At 63.2% G+C, this 16,542-nt stretch overlaps 2 protein-coding genes across 2 annotated transcripts in view; both read left to right on the top strand.

The window, feature by feature from the left end:
• The first annotated feature begins 3,419 nt into the window (after nt 1-3,419).
• On the top strand, nt 3,420-4,610 carry Arc (activity regulated cytoskeleton associated protein). The gene has a single exon (XM_076836431.2). It carries the CDS (start codon nt 3,420-3,422, stop codon nt 4,608-4,610), a length of 1,191 nt encoding a protein of 396 aa, XP_076692546.1.
• Nucleotides 4,611-9,577: 4,967 nt separating this feature from the next.
• LOC143381980 (maestro heat-like repeat family member 5) overlaps nt 9,578-16,542 on the top strand; it is a 47,900-nt gene continuing 40,935 nt past the window's right edge. The window contains 4 exon segments of the mRNA XM_077105568.1: nt 9,578-9,645; nt 11,168-11,303; nt 14,255-14,386; nt 15,297-15,435. Of these exon segments, the coding sequence (XP_076961683.1) occupies nt 9,578-9,645; nt 11,168-11,303; nt 14,255-14,386; nt 15,297-15,435 (475 nt within the window).

Genomic DNA, 16,542 nt, shown 5'->3' with positions numbered 1-16,542 from the left:
CACCTGTGAACACGGGCATGAGATGTCCACATGTGCGGGTGCCTCACGGAGTGTCTTCACACCCTCGGCTGCTCCACAGCAGGGTCAACAGGAGGAGCAGGCCGGACTTGGAATGGCCCCCTGGGGCTGGCCAGGTTGTGTCCAGGCCACAGCCTGTCAGGGAAACACCTTCCTTGGAGTCAGGGAGGAACAGCTGGGCGCCCTACAAGGGGGGCTGGGAGCAGCTTGAGGAGCATGTGCCCTGGGGAGTGGGGGGAGATACAGGAGAGAGGCAGTCCCTCTGGGGGCCCAGGCTGTGGGGATCCTGGAGGCAGGTGTGAGTCCTATCAGAAAGCATGTCACCAAGCAGACTCAGGGAGGAAGGAGGCTCTGGAGGTGGGGTTAGAAAGGCCAGACACTGGGGGGTGAGCTCTGTGACAGAAGGAGAGTCCGTCTTAAAGAGGCGTGTCAGCGTCGCAGGGTTGGAGCTTGGTGCCAGGCACCTGGAGCCCCGGGGGCAGGTGGGCAGAGTAGCTTGAGCCGGGGCACCTAGACCCTAGAGCTGCGCAGACCCTCTGTGGCCACTCCCTCGACCCCTCCGCTCCCCTGGGCACCTCCTTCTTCAGACTAGACCTGAAGAAACAGCCCATTGGGCTCTGGGAGTGAAGGTCCCTCAGTCCCCTCCCAGGCCTGCTGGGGCTGGGGGTCAGCATTTGGTGCCCTGTCCTCCTGGGGGTGGACAGCTGTGGGAGTGCAGGCCCTGTGACAGAAGGCCCATGCCCAGAGGCAGAAGAATAGAGCCCCAGGATCCAGCGGGAGTTTGCTGAAGGCTTCTGGGGCGATAATTGGGCAGCGATTAAGTGTTCCCAGAGCAGCTGCTATTGCCTGTCACCTGTCACCTGTCACTGCAGGACCTGCAGTTCAGAGCTTCTGCAGACCTGGTGAGGAGGCGGGGACTCCTTTGCCACCAGCTTTTGTCCTTGTGCTGTACTGACCAGAGTATGCACTCCACCCACAAGGTCTGCCTGGGGCCACCTGTCCAGCTCTTCAGTGGTCAGGGGAGGGGTGTGAGTGCCATGCATCTGAACACACGGCATCCTCTCTGGGCCACCTTGAGCACTGCCTTCCCTGTCCAGGCCTGGCCCCAGGGGACTGGCCTTCCAGACCAGCACCGCAGGGCTCCAGACCTATGGCCATCCCAATCTTTGCTCCCTCTCCCCAACCTCCCACTCTGGGAAGCCTGTCTTTGGCTTTGACCTAGGGTCAGAGTAGAGAGGGGAGCTGGAGACCACTGGGGGCTAGAGGCCTGAGAGCCATCCACCCAGGGCCACATGGTCAGGCTTTTAAACATGGAGGGCTAGCCCTGGTCACTGAAGCACTGGCTCCCACACTCAGAAACACAGGACCGGTCTGTGTCCAGCTGATTCATCAGCCCAACCCATCGACACAGTCCTCTGGTCCCCTTGGGGACCCCTGCCCAGACCAGACGTCTCAGGGTCAGGCACAGGACCTGTGGCCTCCTACTCTGGGAATCCTCCGTGTGAAGACTCAGGGTCCCTGTTCTCGCAGCTTCTCTGCCTGCTCTCCCTCCCAGCTCGGAGGTGCCCCTCCGCCCTCCCTTCTCTGCCCGCCCACTTGCCTTTAATTAGAAATGCCAGGAGAGCCATTTTGGGGGAGTTTTTTTTTTTTTTGCCAGAAAGACATTCCCCTCAGGGACGGAAGCCCAGGGAAAGGAGGAGAAGGCTGGCTGTGAGGGGGGCTGAGGCTCCAGAGACAGGGGGTGGGGGCAGTGGGTTCAGGCAAGGCATGGAGATTGCAGCCAGTGTGTGAGCAAGACTGCGTGGGGCATGAGTGTGTACATGGGTGCTGAGTGGGGGGCATGAGTGTGTACATGGGTGCTGAGTGGGGGGCATGAGTGTGTACGTGGGGCTCTGAGTGGGGGGCATGAGTGTGTACGTGGGGCTCTGAGTGGGGGCAAATGCTGGGGGTTTCTGAGTGGGGGGCATGAGTGTGTAGTGCCTGAGTCTGAGAGGGGAAGGGAGTAGCAGCGGGGCATAAGGTATCCTGGTTGTCACTAAGCATCTGTGGCTCTCTGAGGGGGTATTAGTGTGTCACCTGCTTCTAGGTAACATCAGAGGACGTGAGAACCACACTAACCCATCCTGCCTTGGAGTAATCCAGAAAGGATGTCCCTCCCCCACGGCACTGCGGTTGCCAGGGAAGCGGAAGGGGCCTCCCTCCCGAGGGAACCGCAGCTTCCGGAGCCCCATTCCTTATATGGTTCTTGCTTTCCTCTGCATCTCTGTGCTGCCAGCATCCCTGCCCCTCCTCCCTGCCCCTCCTCCTGTTCCATCCTCAGGCTTGCAGCTTCTGGACAGGTTATGGCTGTGACCTGGGGCTTTGGGGTCAGCACTTTGGGAGGCTGAATGACCCCGCATCTCTTCCAACCCTCATCCCTTATCCCCAGGTAGCAACTTCCAGATCACCTGGAGGCCCAAGTAAAACCTGCGGCTGCACCAAAGACCTGGCTGCGGGCACTGTGCAGTCCTGTTCAACCATGGCCACACTGCTGGGTGTCACACAACTAGTGCCCCAGCAGACTGCCTGGGTGCATGTCTCACACAGAGCTGGGAGGACCAGGCCAGCACCTGGACTCAAGGAAGTGGGGGCAGGGACGGACAGGACTGTGTGTGTGTGTGTATACCACTGAACCCGCAGGTGAGGACGGAGGGCCTCCCAGGGAAAGGGTCCTGCGGGGCTCTTCCGCTGTCGCTCATACTGCAAAGCCACGATGAGCAGGGGCAGAGGCAGCGAGGATCTAGAAGGGCAGCGTCCAGCGGGCCCCGCTGCTTTTAGGTAAAATATTCTGAGACCTTGGGCGGGTAAACAACCTGGTCCTGCCCACCCTCATGGCCCAGCGCTGGCCAGGGCGCGGGGACTCGCTGGTCCCCAGCGCATCCCCCGAGTGCCCGCAGGGTGAAAGAGCCTGCGTCTCGGGTGGGAGGTGCGCAGGGGAGCGGATTAGTCACCCGGAGCGTGCAGAGGGCGGGTCCTCGCTCGGCGCCCGCCCGGGAGGTGCGAGTGGGCGCGGGAGAGGCGGGGCCTGCGGCGGCGGGCGCGGGCGGGACGCTGGCGGGAGCCTGCGGCTGAGCCAATGGGAGCCGGGCTCGGCAGGGGCCGCCCACGGGCCGCGGGCAGCATAAAGAGCCCGCGGCAGCGGCTCGGCGCAGAGCACGGGCGCCGCGTCCTCTCTCAGCCTCTGCCGCAAGGTACCTGCTGTACCTGCCGCACCTGCCGCAGCACCGCGGCTCCCGCACCCGGGCTCCCGCCGCTCCGCGAGCCGCCCCGCGCCCCGCCGCCGCCGCCGGCTCCCTGCGCTCTCACAGCGCCTGTCCCAGAGTAGTTCGTAGCCTGTCCGGAGCGCGGCCACCTGCGGGCAGATGGAGCTGGACCACATGACGAGCGGCGGCCTCCACGCCTACCCCGGGCCGCGGGGCGGGCCGGCGGCCAAGCCCAACGTGATCCTGCAGATCGGTAAGTGCCGCGCCGAGATGCTGGAGCACGTGCGGAGGACCCATCGGCACCTGCTGACCGAGGTGTCCAAGCAGGTAGAGCGCGAGCTGAAGGGGCTGCACAGGTCGGTGGGCAAGCTGGAGAACAACTTGGATGGCTACGTGCCCACGAGCGACTCGCAGCGCTGGAAGAAGTCCATCAAGGCCTGCCTGTGCCGCTGCCAGGAGACCATCGCCAACCTGGAGCGCTGGGTCAAGCGCGAGATGCATGTGTGGCGGGAGGTCTTCTACAGACTGGAGAAGTGGGCCGACCGCCTGGAGTCCATGGGCGGCAAGTACCCGGTGGGCAATGACCCAGCCCGCCACACGGTCTCCGTGGGCGTGGGGGGTCCTGAGAGCTACTGCCACGAGACTGATGGCTACGACTACACGGTCAGCCCCTATGCTATCACTCCACCACCCGCTGCTGGTGAGCTGCCGGGTCAAGAACCAGCTGAAGCCCAGCAGTACCAGCCCTGGGGGCCTGGAGAGGACGGGCAGCCAAGCCCCGGTGTGGACACTCAGATCTTCGAGGACCCACGGGAGTTCCTGAGCCACCTGGAAGAATACCTGCGGCAGGTGGGTGGCTCTGAGGAGTACTGGCTGTCCCAGATTCAGAACCACATGAATGGGCCAGCCAAGAAGTGGTGGGAGTTCAAGCAGGGCTCTGTGAAGAACTGGGTGGAATTCAAGAAGGAGTTCCTGCAGTACAGCGAGGGCACCCTGTCCCGAGAGGCCATCCAGCGGGAGCTGGACCTGCCACAGAAGCAGGGTGAGCCACTGGATCAGTTCCTGTGGCGCAAGCGGGATCTGTACCAGACCCTGTACGTGGACGCAGAGGAGGAGGAGATCATCCAGTATGTGGTGGGCACCCTGCAGCCCAAGCTTAAGCGCTTTCTGCGCCACCCACTGCCCAAGACCCTGGAGCAGCTCATCCAGAGGGGCATGGAGGTGCAGGACGGCCTGGAGCAGGAGGTTGAGCCAGCTGGCCCCCAGGTGCCCACTGAGGACGAAGCTGAGGCCCTCACTCCCGCCCTCACCAGCGAGTCGGTGGCCAGCGACCGGACCCAGCCTGAATAGAGGGCAGCCCAGGGCCCCCAGCCTGCCCACCACAGCCATGCTGTGGCTTTTGCTAACCAGGACTTGATCTGGCACTGATACCCACTGGGGCATTCCTCATCCAACAGGCACCCTCAGCCTCCAGGCCCTAATCACAGACATGCCACCCAGATGTGTGCAAAGCCCTGAGCAGCAAGGAGCCCCTCCCCTGCAGGGCTCCTGCGTCACCCCACCTCTGTCTTCCTGGCCTGCCTGCCTGGGCCTGGGGGCAGCCCTACCCTCTGCACTCAGGCCACTGCAGAACATCTCCAGCTTCCTCATTCTGCTCCAGTGCTTCTGGGCACACAGGAAACCAAGTGTCCAGAAGGCAGAGACCGCTCAACAGGCCACCCGGGCAGAAGGCAAGGCAGAACCAGTGCTGAACTTCAACTTCTGGCACACCACCCACTCCTGGCAGACACTGCAGAGCCAGCTGGCACTCCCGTCGCCCCCCGGGGCAGATGGCCAGCCTTGGGCAGCACAACTCCCTTCTCAGGGAGCACCTAAGCTGCACATGCAGCAGCAGCAGCAGCAGCAGCAGACCTGACATCCTGGCACCTCCTGGCCCCTAGGTGAGTCCCCACCTCTGTGGCATCTTAGAGCTGGGAGGGTCCAGGGCCCAGTTCATTTTCCAAGTGAGCCCATTGAGGCTCCGAGGCTGCAAAGATGGGGTCGGGATGGCATCGTGGGTGTGCAGAGAGACCCCCAGGATCAGAAGTGGGCTGGGGTGGGAGGCAGTGCTGAGGAGCTGGCTCAGCCCGCTCACCGGGACCCTGTGCTTCTCATCTCAGATAGTGATTCATGCCAGACGCGCAGGGTCTGAGCTCTGCTCAGTGACTCAGCTGTGGCGGGCACACAGTCCCAGAGGGGCCAAGTCCTCAAATCCGGCTGAGGCAGCAGCCAGCACTCGGAGCCAGGAGAATCACAACAGGTAACAGAGCCCCATTCTTCCTGCCTCAGACTGCCCCTCTGCCATCCTGCCCAGGCATGCACTCACCCATCCCCTGTGAAAGCTGAGAGTCTGTGCCTGGACCCTGGGGGCTCCAGCCCAAGAACCTGCCCCCGGTCCTGCCTGTGAGCCCACTGCTCTGTTGCTGATGGCTGTGCTTTCTCTCCTTCAGGTCTCTGACTGCCTTGGAGTCTTTGCTGCTGAGCCTGGCACTGTCTTCCCTCTCTCAAGGCTGCCAGCCCCAGGGCAGCTGAGAGGGGGCAGCTGCAGAGAGGAGGCGTTCTGGCACTGGGCAGCACCCCAGCTCGGCCTGAGAGCTGGTGGTGAGGATGGACCAGCGTGAGGGCAGGGCCTGCCGTTATGCCCGCCCCGCTGGCTGCCAGCTCCCTGCCCCTAGAGCCACTACAGCCAAAGCCAGGGTCCACTACCCTGGCACTTCCAACAGGGAGTCCCTGCGTGCTGTGTGGCCATGGCCTCCTGCCAGATCCTTTTAGGAGCCCCGAGGCCAGGGCCCCAGCCCCTCCAGCAGCCCCCAGGCCAGCCCCAGGAGATCCTGAGGCCTTTGCTCCTGGGCTGTCCCAGGCTCTCTGTTCTGCCCTGGCCCTGCTTTTGCTCAGGCTAGACCCTGGGCCACTCATGTCTGCAGCTGGAGCAGCCCGGACTGAAGTTTTGGAGGTTCCTCTTTCTGCCTTGCCCATTGGGGTTCCGGATTCTGGGGACCAGCTCTGCAGATGACCTGATGAATCCTCCACCCTGTGCCCCTGCCCGCCCCCACAGATTTTATTTTTGCACATAAGCCATAACTCATACTCATTGGCTAGCACAGGCTGCAGGGAGGTCCTGGGGCCTGGGGAGACCTCAGAGGGTGCGCCTCCCCCTACACAAACTACGCCTTGAAAGTCCTGCCAGGCCAGAATCCCTGCCACCTTACCTCGAAGACAGACTGTTTTTATAAGATTTTGTTAATAAAACACTGAAACTTGTGGAGTGTTCCTGCTGCCTCTCTGGGGGTGTGGGCTGGCTAGAGGGGAGCTTCGAGGGAGGCCCTGTGGCCTGAGGGGTAACTGTGGAGCCTGCATGGTGCAGGGAGGGTCTGGGGGTAGGGGAACACTGCTACATTTCCCCCTGCAAGAGAAACCCCAGGGTCCTGTCCTCAGCCTATAGAAACCTGAGGGCTCCCCCCAGAGACCATCCCCTGCAGCCCCAGGCCCAAGGCAGTGTGGCAGGAGCCCTGTTCACGCTGAGCAGAGGACAGTCCCCAAGTCCTGCAGGAGTACAGGCTGTGCCAAGGCTGGATCTACAGCCTGCTCAGGCCCTGGAACCTGAGGGGTATGGCCAAAGCAGGGTCCAGCCAGGAGGGACCCTCGGTCCTGGCTGTGGGATCATGACTTGCTGTCTCTGGGCTTCGTTTTCCTCCCCTGCAAGGTGAGCTCTCCCTGCAAGGGGGAAGCCAGCCTCCTGGCCTCTGTGAGGAGGGAGGGGTGGCCTGTGGGGGCTGTGTTGCTCAGACCTACCGAACACTTTCAGGGCCCTGCTGGGTGAGGGCTTGACTGACTGCCTGCCAGGTCATCTGTAGGCACTGCTCTGTGTAGGTGCTGACCCATCTGATGGTGTTTCTCTGCTCACAGGTGTGCAGAGGCGGGCAGCCAGGGCAGGGCAGCAGCCTGCCCTGTCCAGCCTGGGTAGAGCTGGCCCTGCTGGGTGCCTGGCCATAGCACAGCCCTCGCTGCACCTGCTGAGGGCAGGATGAAGCCTGCGGGGACACAGAGGAGGCCTGGGGGCCAGGGCACAGATGGAGTGTGTGTCCTGGCCACCTGCCACCAGGAAATGTCACCCTCCAGGCAGGGCTAGCAGGCAGCCCTGAGTGCAGCTCTCCATGGTAAAAGGGCTGCCTCGGTCCTGTCCGCCTTGTTTCTTCTAAAGAATGAAGCTGCTGACAAGAATGGGGAGAGGAGTGACAGGGACAGCAGGAGGCCCCATGGTGGGACAACACTTTGTCCCCGCAGGCACTGCTCACACGAAAGGTGGCAGCCCAGGACGCGGCGTTCCCTGTCGTCAGTCACCACGTCACTGATGAGGGCTGGAGGTGCAGCTCGCTGCCTCTGCTCCCTCTGCTCCTCTGCAGGCAGAGGGCCTGGCCGCAGGGCGCGGGGCGGGGTGGCCCAACTGCCCACGGACCTCCCAAGTCCTGTGGCTCAAGTCCCCAGGTTGGAAGTCTCCCCACGTGGCCTCCACCCTGGTCACCCTGCTCATGAGCACCACTGGCCACTCAGCCTCATCTCACTGTGGGGCAGGGAGACTGGGACACAGAGAGGGCCACCCTCAGGTTCTGGAACAGAGGCGGGACTGGGGGCAGGCATCTGGGGGCTCGCGGGCCCACCTGCAGACCTAGTTTGGTGGGAGGCCTCTGGCCAGGTGGGCACAGGCATAAAACCCTAGGGTCGCCCTATGCTGTCCAGTGCTTTTCTCTAAAATCAAGTCTGCCTCGGTGAGCGGGCAGCAGGATGAAAGGGCGGGCGTCAGGCTGCGCGGGGCCAAGGATCTCACCAGCTGTGCCCAAAGGTTCAACCAAGGAGCCTCCTTGCTTGCTGGAGTGGGGCTGGAGTGGCCCTACCTCTGGGGTCTGGGAGAGCTGCAGAGGCGCGAGGCCAAGGAAGGGGCAGTGCCACGAGGCCCCGTGGACCCACAGACAGCTCCTGAAGCAGGCCGCGAGGTGGGGTGGGGCGGGGGTGACGGGAACTGTTCAGAATGGGAAAGGAGGTGCAAGAGAATGCTGTGGGGATCCCAGGTGGGGAGCCCTGGCCAGGAGGGGCAGGAGGCCATGGCCCAGTGGGCCCAGTCCTGGCTCCTCACCTCAACCTGCTGCAGATGTGCCCTCTCCATGGAGCAAGGGCCTGTGGGCACAGAGACCACCACCCAGGATCTGGCCCTTCAGAGTGTGGGGCTGAGTGTTGGGCTGCCCCCTCAGTGAGGGTGATTTTTTGAGGGGTACAGACTGGGTCTGCAGGTGGGGAACCTGGAGGTGAGCTGAGGGAGGAGGAGAGAAAGAGGATGGCGGACGAGGGAGGGGGGCACAGAGAGCAGCATGGGAGGCCATTTGGAAACTGCAAGCTAAACCCTCCCTGGGTTTGGCAAGACCAGTGCACCCCAGGGCAGTGAGGGTGACACGGGAGAGGAGGGCTGCAGATGCACGGATGTCCTGTCTGAGTGACAGGTGACGAGCGCCTGCCATCAGTCTGCCCTTCCAAGCAGAGCCCCTTCCCAAAGATCAGAGAGGGCAGGGCCTGCCCAGGGGTCCAGTGGTGCTCGGAAGCCACGCCTGGCCCTGAAGGTGCATAGCTCCCCTCTGCTCCTCCTCCCCAGATCACACCAGCGCTTGGCTGGTCCCACAGGCCGGCAGAGCCACGTCCAGTCGGGATCCGAGGCTCCACTGTTATGATCAGCCACTGCCCAACACGGAGGGAGGGGCTTCGTCACCAGACTCCTGGGCCGGCCCCGCACTTGCTTCCTTGGTGCATGATGGGCCCTGACAGCGCCCTTTGGAGGTGACACCTGGTGCTCTGTTTGGGGGATACAGGAGGTCAGTCCTTCTTTGCAAGGACAGATATCTGATGAACAAGTCACAAGGTCCGTGTACCCAGGTCTGATCTGTTGACCTGACTCTCCTCACTGGGGCCCAAGGCCAAAGGCCCAGCACTACCCAGACAGACACAAGCCCAGCCGCCCCCAACCCAGGATGGGGCATCAAGGCCACAGAAGCAGGTGGAGGTGCCCAAAGAGGCCACCGTTCCCTGGCTGGCCTGTGAGAGCAGCCCTAGCAGCTGCTGGCCCCTAGGTGTTCTTGGCCTGTCAGTGACCCGCTCCGCTGCCATCGCTGTGGGTTTGGGGACTCCGTGCCTTGGGAGGTGGGGTAGCCCATGGCTCACCAACGTGGGCTCAAAGGGCCCACCTGGCCCAAGGGGAGCAACTGCAGGACACCCTGACACCAGAGCTGCCCAGGATGGCCGAGGAGCCGGACGCCCACCTGCCCCCCACCAAGCCCATGCTGGAGACCTGGGCTCTGCTTCAGTGAGCTCCCGCCTGTGCCCCTGTCCTGGGCTCTGCTTCCCGGGAAGACGGCCTAGGACCAGCAGGAGGAGGCAGGCAAGTCTTGGTTGGGCACAGGTGTGCGCAGCACTGTGGTCCCCCCTTGTCCCTGTGAGCCCAGAGGGCTGGTCGGGCTGGCGTGGACACCAGTGCCTCAGGGTGCAGGGCTCTGTCCCCAGCCTCAGAAGCTGCAACCCTGACCCCAGTCAGTGGTGCCCTGCAGGGGACACCAGTTGCCACCCACTCCAGGAGCCACCGTCCTCAATGGCAAGGTGACCTCCTGCCACGGCCCACACTGAGCCCCACCTCCCACCCCTGCCAGAGACAAGGTGGTGTGAGCTTGCTGGGCTCAGTGTTCTGTAAGAGAGTGGGGCTGGGGCTCAGGGTCCTGCCCCTGGTGTCCCCGAGATGCTCAGAGGATGGCCTGGGAACCCTCATCATCTGACCCCCACTCCAGGCTTGTCCAGAGTACCCAGCTGGTGCCCTGCTGTCATGGGCATGGGATGGCACACATTGCTTGCCCTCCCTGCTCGTCACGGGAACCCCAGCCTGCCCCCAATCCACGGCCACTCTGCTCTCTCTGCACCCACGAGGATCCTTCCCCAGCCCCCAGGCACAGACAACTCCACTGCCCTGTCCCTTCCACCTTGGCCATCCCGGGCAGCACCCTCAGCCCAGCTGGCCCCCACCTCCCCATTCCCAGAGGCCCCGAATGCCCTGGAAAACTGGGCAACCTTCCTACCCCAGCCTGAGATGCGGCCACTTCCCACCTGTCCACAGCTGCCTGTCCTGCAGTGACCTGGCTCCTGCCGCTTCCCCAGCCTCTAGGTGGCCTCCTTGCCTCTGGAACTGGGTCCCAATCCAGCAAGCCTCCTGGGCCCAGCAGGGAAGCCAGGCGTCCCCACCTCACCCTTCCTGGTCAGTCTGCGGACTTCGGTTGCCCGTCGGTCTCTGCCTCCACGTCCCGCCCTTTCCTCTGTGTCCCTCCCTCTCTACCGCCCTGGCCTCTCCCTGCCCTTGCCGGGCACTCCATCCTTCCAGGACTTCCTCACCAGAGCCCCTGCCTGCTGGGGACTCCTGACCCTGTCCCCTCCCTTGCTCTACCTGCCTCAAGTTCACCAGCGGTTTTCTGTCCATCTCAGCTCCCCGGGGACCCCAAGGTGGGAGTCAGATGACGAGGGTTCCCCTCACCCAGGCCATCCTCTGAGCATCTCGGGGACACCAGGGGCAGAACCCTGAGCCCCAGCCCCACTCCCTCACAGCAGGAAAGGTGGTCTTGCTTGGAGACTGTCCCCCAAAGACAGCAGTCACCTGAGGAGGGAGCGACACCTGCCCAAGGGCATCTAGTTGGGGAGAGTGGAGACCCTGCCAGGAGGGCCCAGTGTCTCTTCAGCTTGGAGGAGGCTGGCGGCCACCACTGCTCCAAACTCTGGGTGTCCCCTGGGGGCCTTTGAGCCCTCTTTGTGGGGAATGGCCACAGTCTGACGAGCTCCTCTCTCCCCAGGGCCCTGCTCTTGTGCGTCCTCAAGGAGACCAGTTCCCACCCAGGTGCCACTGCTATGCAGCGGGCACCCCGGACCCCGCTGTTTGGACTGACCCCCGAGGAAGTCCTTGATGCCCCCACCAGCAGGATCCCGGAAGTGGCCTCACAATGAGGCCTGTCCCCCTCTCTGGCCGGGACTCCAGGCTCTGCTGCGGGCTCTTTCCTGCAGGAGCTATTCTTAGCCTCGGCCATCCCTGTAATTATCTTGCCTCTGCCTTGCTCAGTACCTGGTGAGATCTTGCTGGAAAATGTCAGTTCGCCTCTCCACACTCAGGGCCACTGAGGAACAAGCCTCCCCATCCCCCCTGGAATGGGAGTGGGGGGCTGCGACGGGGCCAGGAACCTCCTCCATTCAATGCCCCCATCTCTGTCCACTCCAGAAGACATTGGCCCAACTTAACAACTCAGGAGGACTTCACAGGAGGCTCTTACACCCCCCAGCCAAGGGGCTGAGGGTAGGATGGTGTCCCCATAGCCCTTAAAACAGGGCCTGGCCTCAGAGAACCGAAACAGACTCTGGATGAAGCAAGAGGCTTGTGATCCACTCGGACCTCCACGTCTCTGGGGCCCTCTCTGTGTGCAGAGAGCAGAGGGGGTGTGGGCTGAGCTTCCTGGGCTGGTAGTAGGTCCCTAGGGAAAGCGGGGACCAGATGAGGCAGGTTTCTCAGCCAGAGAGAGAAGGTGACCTGCTAGTCGCCCAGCAGTGTTGACCGGCAGAGTAGGGACCTGGATCCACCAGGGATTCCGATCCAGCCCTGGACCACAAGGGCGTCCCTGGCACCTGGACCTGCAAGACTGTGGGTGCCCAACTCCCTGGCTCCCAAGCCTCAAGGCCCACCAGGTTGCCCCTCCCCACTGGGCAGTGGGACCATCTGCTTCAGGCACATCCCCATGGACTGGTCTTCCCCTGCCCCTGAGGCCTTCTGCCCAGGCCAACCCCTGCTGTGCCAGCCCTGTTGCAGACCCCTGGGTACTGCCCCTAGCGAGGTCCCCTGTCCCGCACTCCTACCTGTGGTGGGCGGGACAGCCCCCAGCTTCTGCACGCCCCTCCTGTTGGGCTGCTGGCCTGGCATGACCTTGAGGTCAGGAGCCGAGCCAGCCCCCTGGCTGGACCCAGTGTACTCACAAGGCCCAGGAGAGCTGTATGGGAGATGGTGGGAGCTGGACTGAGGACGGAGCCCGGTCAGAGCAATTCCCCCAGACGCCACGGCTTCCAATCACACATGGGGAGCTGCCTGGGCCGAGTGTGGGCGACTCTGGAGGCTGCGGAGGTTGGGGGTTCAGGTTCAGACTCTCCACCGAGCCTCCGCAGGGAGCTAGCCAGCCCTTCCATTGAGCCCAGCGGGGAAGGGCGGGGCTGACCTACAGACCCCAAGAAGATGGACGTGTGTTCTACAGGCCACAGGTTCTGTCTCCTTTGTTAGGGAGCCCGGGCCGCCCTCGAGGCCTTTTCTGAGCCTGGCCGCGGTGCCCCCTGCTGAGTGTGGCCACCCTGTGCTTCACGCTCCTCTTCTGTGAAGGGGGTGATGACCACATTGGCTCCTGGAGCTGCCGTGGGGCTCGTGGACAGCTTGTCCGCAGGCTGGTGTGTGCCCTCCCATCTCCCTGCCGCCAGGGGGTTGAGGTCTGCCTCCCCTGGCCTGGCCCAGGCACTCTTGGCGGGAGTGGCTGCCCTGCCCGGGCTGCACAGCCCTGCGCCTGGTGGCCTCAGCCCAACCCCGGGGCTGTCCCCACGGCTGTCTCCCCTCTGGCTGTTCAGTTTGAAGCCGTTGATCTTTACGAGAGATTTCTCTGCATTTCCACCTTCCCCTCTCTCCACCATCCAGGCGTTGCTATGGGAACCAGCTGGGGTACCCACGGCATCCCTGATGGATGCTTTTAGGTCCCTGCAGGGCCACAGGTATGTGTGTTGTGCATCGCGGGCTCACACATGCGTGGGCTGGAGGGTCGGCAGCCTGAGAGGGTTCCTGGGATTTCATCACGGGGCCAAGGGCAGGGTGATTAGAAATGGCCTCTGCCGCGTGTCCAGCTCCCCACCCAGGGCACAGCCCACACTCCCTTTCCTCACGGCCACTCCTATGTCACCCTGTGGGTGGCATCACTGTCTGGGGACACCCCAGCACAGCAGCCTTGACTCCCTCCCTGCTGCCCGTCTTGACCTTGCTTGACCCCGGCATCGGGCTGGGTCCTGCCTCCTGCCCACCAGGTCCACTCACTTCTCCGTGCTGAGTCTCAGCCTCCCCAGCAGTGTGACCCGACTCAGGGCTGTGACGGTGGCCCGGTTCCTGCAGCACGTCCCTGGGAGCCACCCCTTGTCCCCACCTCCTGCCTCAGTCTCCCCATCGCTGCAGTGGCACCACTTGGGCTGTTTCGGGTCACCAGAGCCCACCTGTCCCCAGTTGCACACCCGCTGGCAGCTGGGGGAAGTGGGTAGCGGCTCTGTGCCAGGCACCTCCCAAGGCCCCAACTCTGAACACTGCTGCCTTAGGGACCAAGCCTTCAGCCCATGAGCCCTGGGGGGACAGTCAGATCCAAAGCGTGACACAATCAATGTCACCAACATCTCTATTTTCTGCTGGGGCTTGTGGGACATGCTGAGTCTCGTTGGGCTCTTTGCATTTCTGTTGTGTGGTCCTGCTGAGGCCACCCCTATGTCCTTGCCCTCAGAAGGCTGGTGGGGACAGCATGTGGGGCTGGTCTGGCCCCAGTGAGCCCAGAGATCAGGGGCTGAGGCTGCTGATCTGGACTCCCTGGGCGGCCCTGGCACCACACCCACAGCTCCCTCACCCCTGGGCCAGGCAGGTGCACTGGAGAAGGCTCTGCTCAGGCTCCTAGGCCCTGTGGGCCAGTGGGGGTGGCCTCTGAGGCCTGAGGTCGTGAGGTGGCCAGACAGATGAGAAAGTACGGTGGGTGCCGTCTCTGAGGTCCCGTCTGCAGCGCAGGCCCCGCCCTGGAGCTTGCCTTGGCTCCTGCCAAAACTCCACTGACCTTGGTCTCCCCTCTACTAGATGGGCAGCTTAGGGCCAGACCTGCCTCTGTACTTCACAGCCATCAGGGCCTGAGCCAGACTTTGTGGACAGTCAGGGACAAGACCAGGCCAAAAGACAGCAGGGCCTGCAGCCGGAGTCCATCTGTGGCCTCAATAGTGGAAAAGAGATGTCGGAAGAACGTCTGCATAAAGTAAAATCACACTTCATTCCAACGTCAAGGGCCATGCTGAGGCCTTGGACTGCTAGTGGACAGGAAGCCCATCAGAGATCACAGTGAACTTGGGATCTGAAAACCCACAAAAAATGGTCTGCAGGCTCTTACAGCTCCACAGCCACAGCCCAGCAAGGGTCCAGAGAGGGGCAGCACCGGTTCTGCCCTGTCCACTCCACAAAATGCAAGAGGGACCATGCCTCATCCATCCTCGCAGCTGGCATCCCTGCTGCCATGGCCACTCAGGCAGCACTGGGAGGAAGTGCTGGTTCATGCTGACCAGAACCACCTGGGAGAGGAGGCTTTACTTTGGCTCATGGCTTCAGATTTAGTCCACGGCCGGCTATGGGCCCCAGGCGAGGCGGAACGAAGAGTGGGGTGCAGGAGCGCTGGCCAGGACGCCGGGGGGGGGGTGACAGATTAGAGCACCCCTCCAGGGCACACCCCGTGACCCTCGACTCCAGCCACTTCCCACCTGCCTACAGTCACCACCCAGTCCCTTCAAACCAGGATGGACAGACTAGACCCAGCCCCCACAGTCCCCTCACTCCACCTCTGAACGTCCCGACCAACTCAGGAGCTGCCTCAAGCGTGAGCAAGAGGCCCCAAAGGCTCTGAGGAGGGGGCGGGAGGAATGACCGGTCCACCCTGCTTGAAGTCACTGAGCAGCCAAGAGGCTGGTCTTCACGGAGGGACTGACAAGTGACAGAAATGACAGAACTCACCATCCACACAGTGGCCCCTTCTGGTCCTCTCTGCTGAGTGATGGGGACCCCGGTGAACCCACTGGGCAGCCCAGTGCCCTGCCCTTGGCTGCATGCCCTGGGGACAGGGTGGATGGCACAGCCCTGGGACCCCCCAGTGGACAGCTGTGGCTTTTCCCCCCGAGATTGCCCGAGACCCACCTTTGGCCCTCTGCTTGGTGAACCTGGGCAGCCGTCGCCGTCTCCGAGCCGCGGTCCTTTGGAAAGCCTCCTCTGTGCAGGCAGTGCCCTCCTGCCACCCGCGCTCCAGCCCGGCCTCCCCAGGTGGGCAGCGGCAGTGAGCAAGCCCTTTCTGTGGTGGCCCATTGATCCACCCAGCGCACCCAGCATCGCAAAGGCCCAAGGAGTGAGACAGACACTTTTATTGCCAAGGTCTTCACATCCTGTGCAGAGAGACTGAGGGAGGGCCTCCGTGGGTGCTGGGAAGGGAATAAAAGCCGGGAAGCCTCAGAGAGGGCTTCCTGTTCTCTGCTCCAGGCCTGGTGGGCACTTGCAGCTGACCTTCAAGCGACACTGGCTGAGCGCCCTTGGGGCCCGGGGGTCACCTCTGCTGCGGAGGGCTGGAACATGGGAATTCCTGAGGCAGGGAGGCCAGGGAGGGAGGGGTCCCAGGCTCAGCCGTGTCCAGGCAGCTGCCCCTCTCTCTCCACCGCTGGCTCTGAGGCCTGTTGGCCCTGTGAGGCACGGCCTTCCCTCGGCTATGCCCAAGTCCTGCTGGGAAAGTCATGGTAGGGCAGAGGCAGGCCCCCAGGGCAGCTGGGCCGTGGCCTTCCTCCCGTGCTCTGCACGTCCATGGAAAATGCTTGCCAAATGCACAGAGGCAGCAAGAGAGTAGAGACTGTCCTTTGTCCTGCAAAGTGGCCTGCAGGCCTCGTGCTGCCCCCCAGGCCCCCCAGGCCCCACCGCCCCACTGCCCATGCTGGAAGCCCCTCCCCTTGGGGCACAGCTGCTCTGTCCCCCTTCTGCGGGACGTTACCTGATCGGGCGTGGTCCCCTAACCCAAGGGCAGCAGCCCTGCGGCCAGCCCATCCCAGGTGAGGCTGGCGCCTGCCCTCTCATGTCCTCCTGGCCCCAGGAGCAGGGTCTCTGCAGGAGGAGCTGAGAACCAGCACTCAGAAGCCGGCCCTGACGGCTCCAGGCTGAGCCCTGCCCCTGGCCGCCTGTGTCCCTGCCAGCTGTTTGCTTTCAGGGGCTGTCACCACAGAAGTTGAAACTGAGGGCTCTGACGGCCACCATCCAGCTGTCACCTGAGGGGGGACTCTGGACGCACTCTCCCTGGTCCCGGTGCCATGTTGACACTCCAGACGACCCTGGACTCACAGCCTCATCATAGTGACAGCACCATGGCCTGAGAGAGAGCCAGCCCTGGTG

This window comes from Callospermophilus lateralis, chromosome 16, assembly GCF_048772815.1.
Source record: "Callospermophilus lateralis isolate mCalLat2 chromosome 16, mCalLat2.hap1, whole genome shotgun sequence".
Classification (NCBI taxonomy): Eukaryota; Metazoa; Chordata; class Mammalia; order Rodentia; family Sciuridae; genus Callospermophilus; species Callospermophilus lateralis.
Note: the sequence above shows the minus strand (reverse complement) of the source record. Positions and strands in the feature narration are given on the sequence as shown.

What these genes read in the sequence shown, in the direction of transcription:
- Arc (XM_076836431.2), top strand. Translation starts at nt 3,420, where the DNA reads ATGGAGCTGGACCACATGACGAGCGGCGGCCTCCACGCCTACCCCGGG.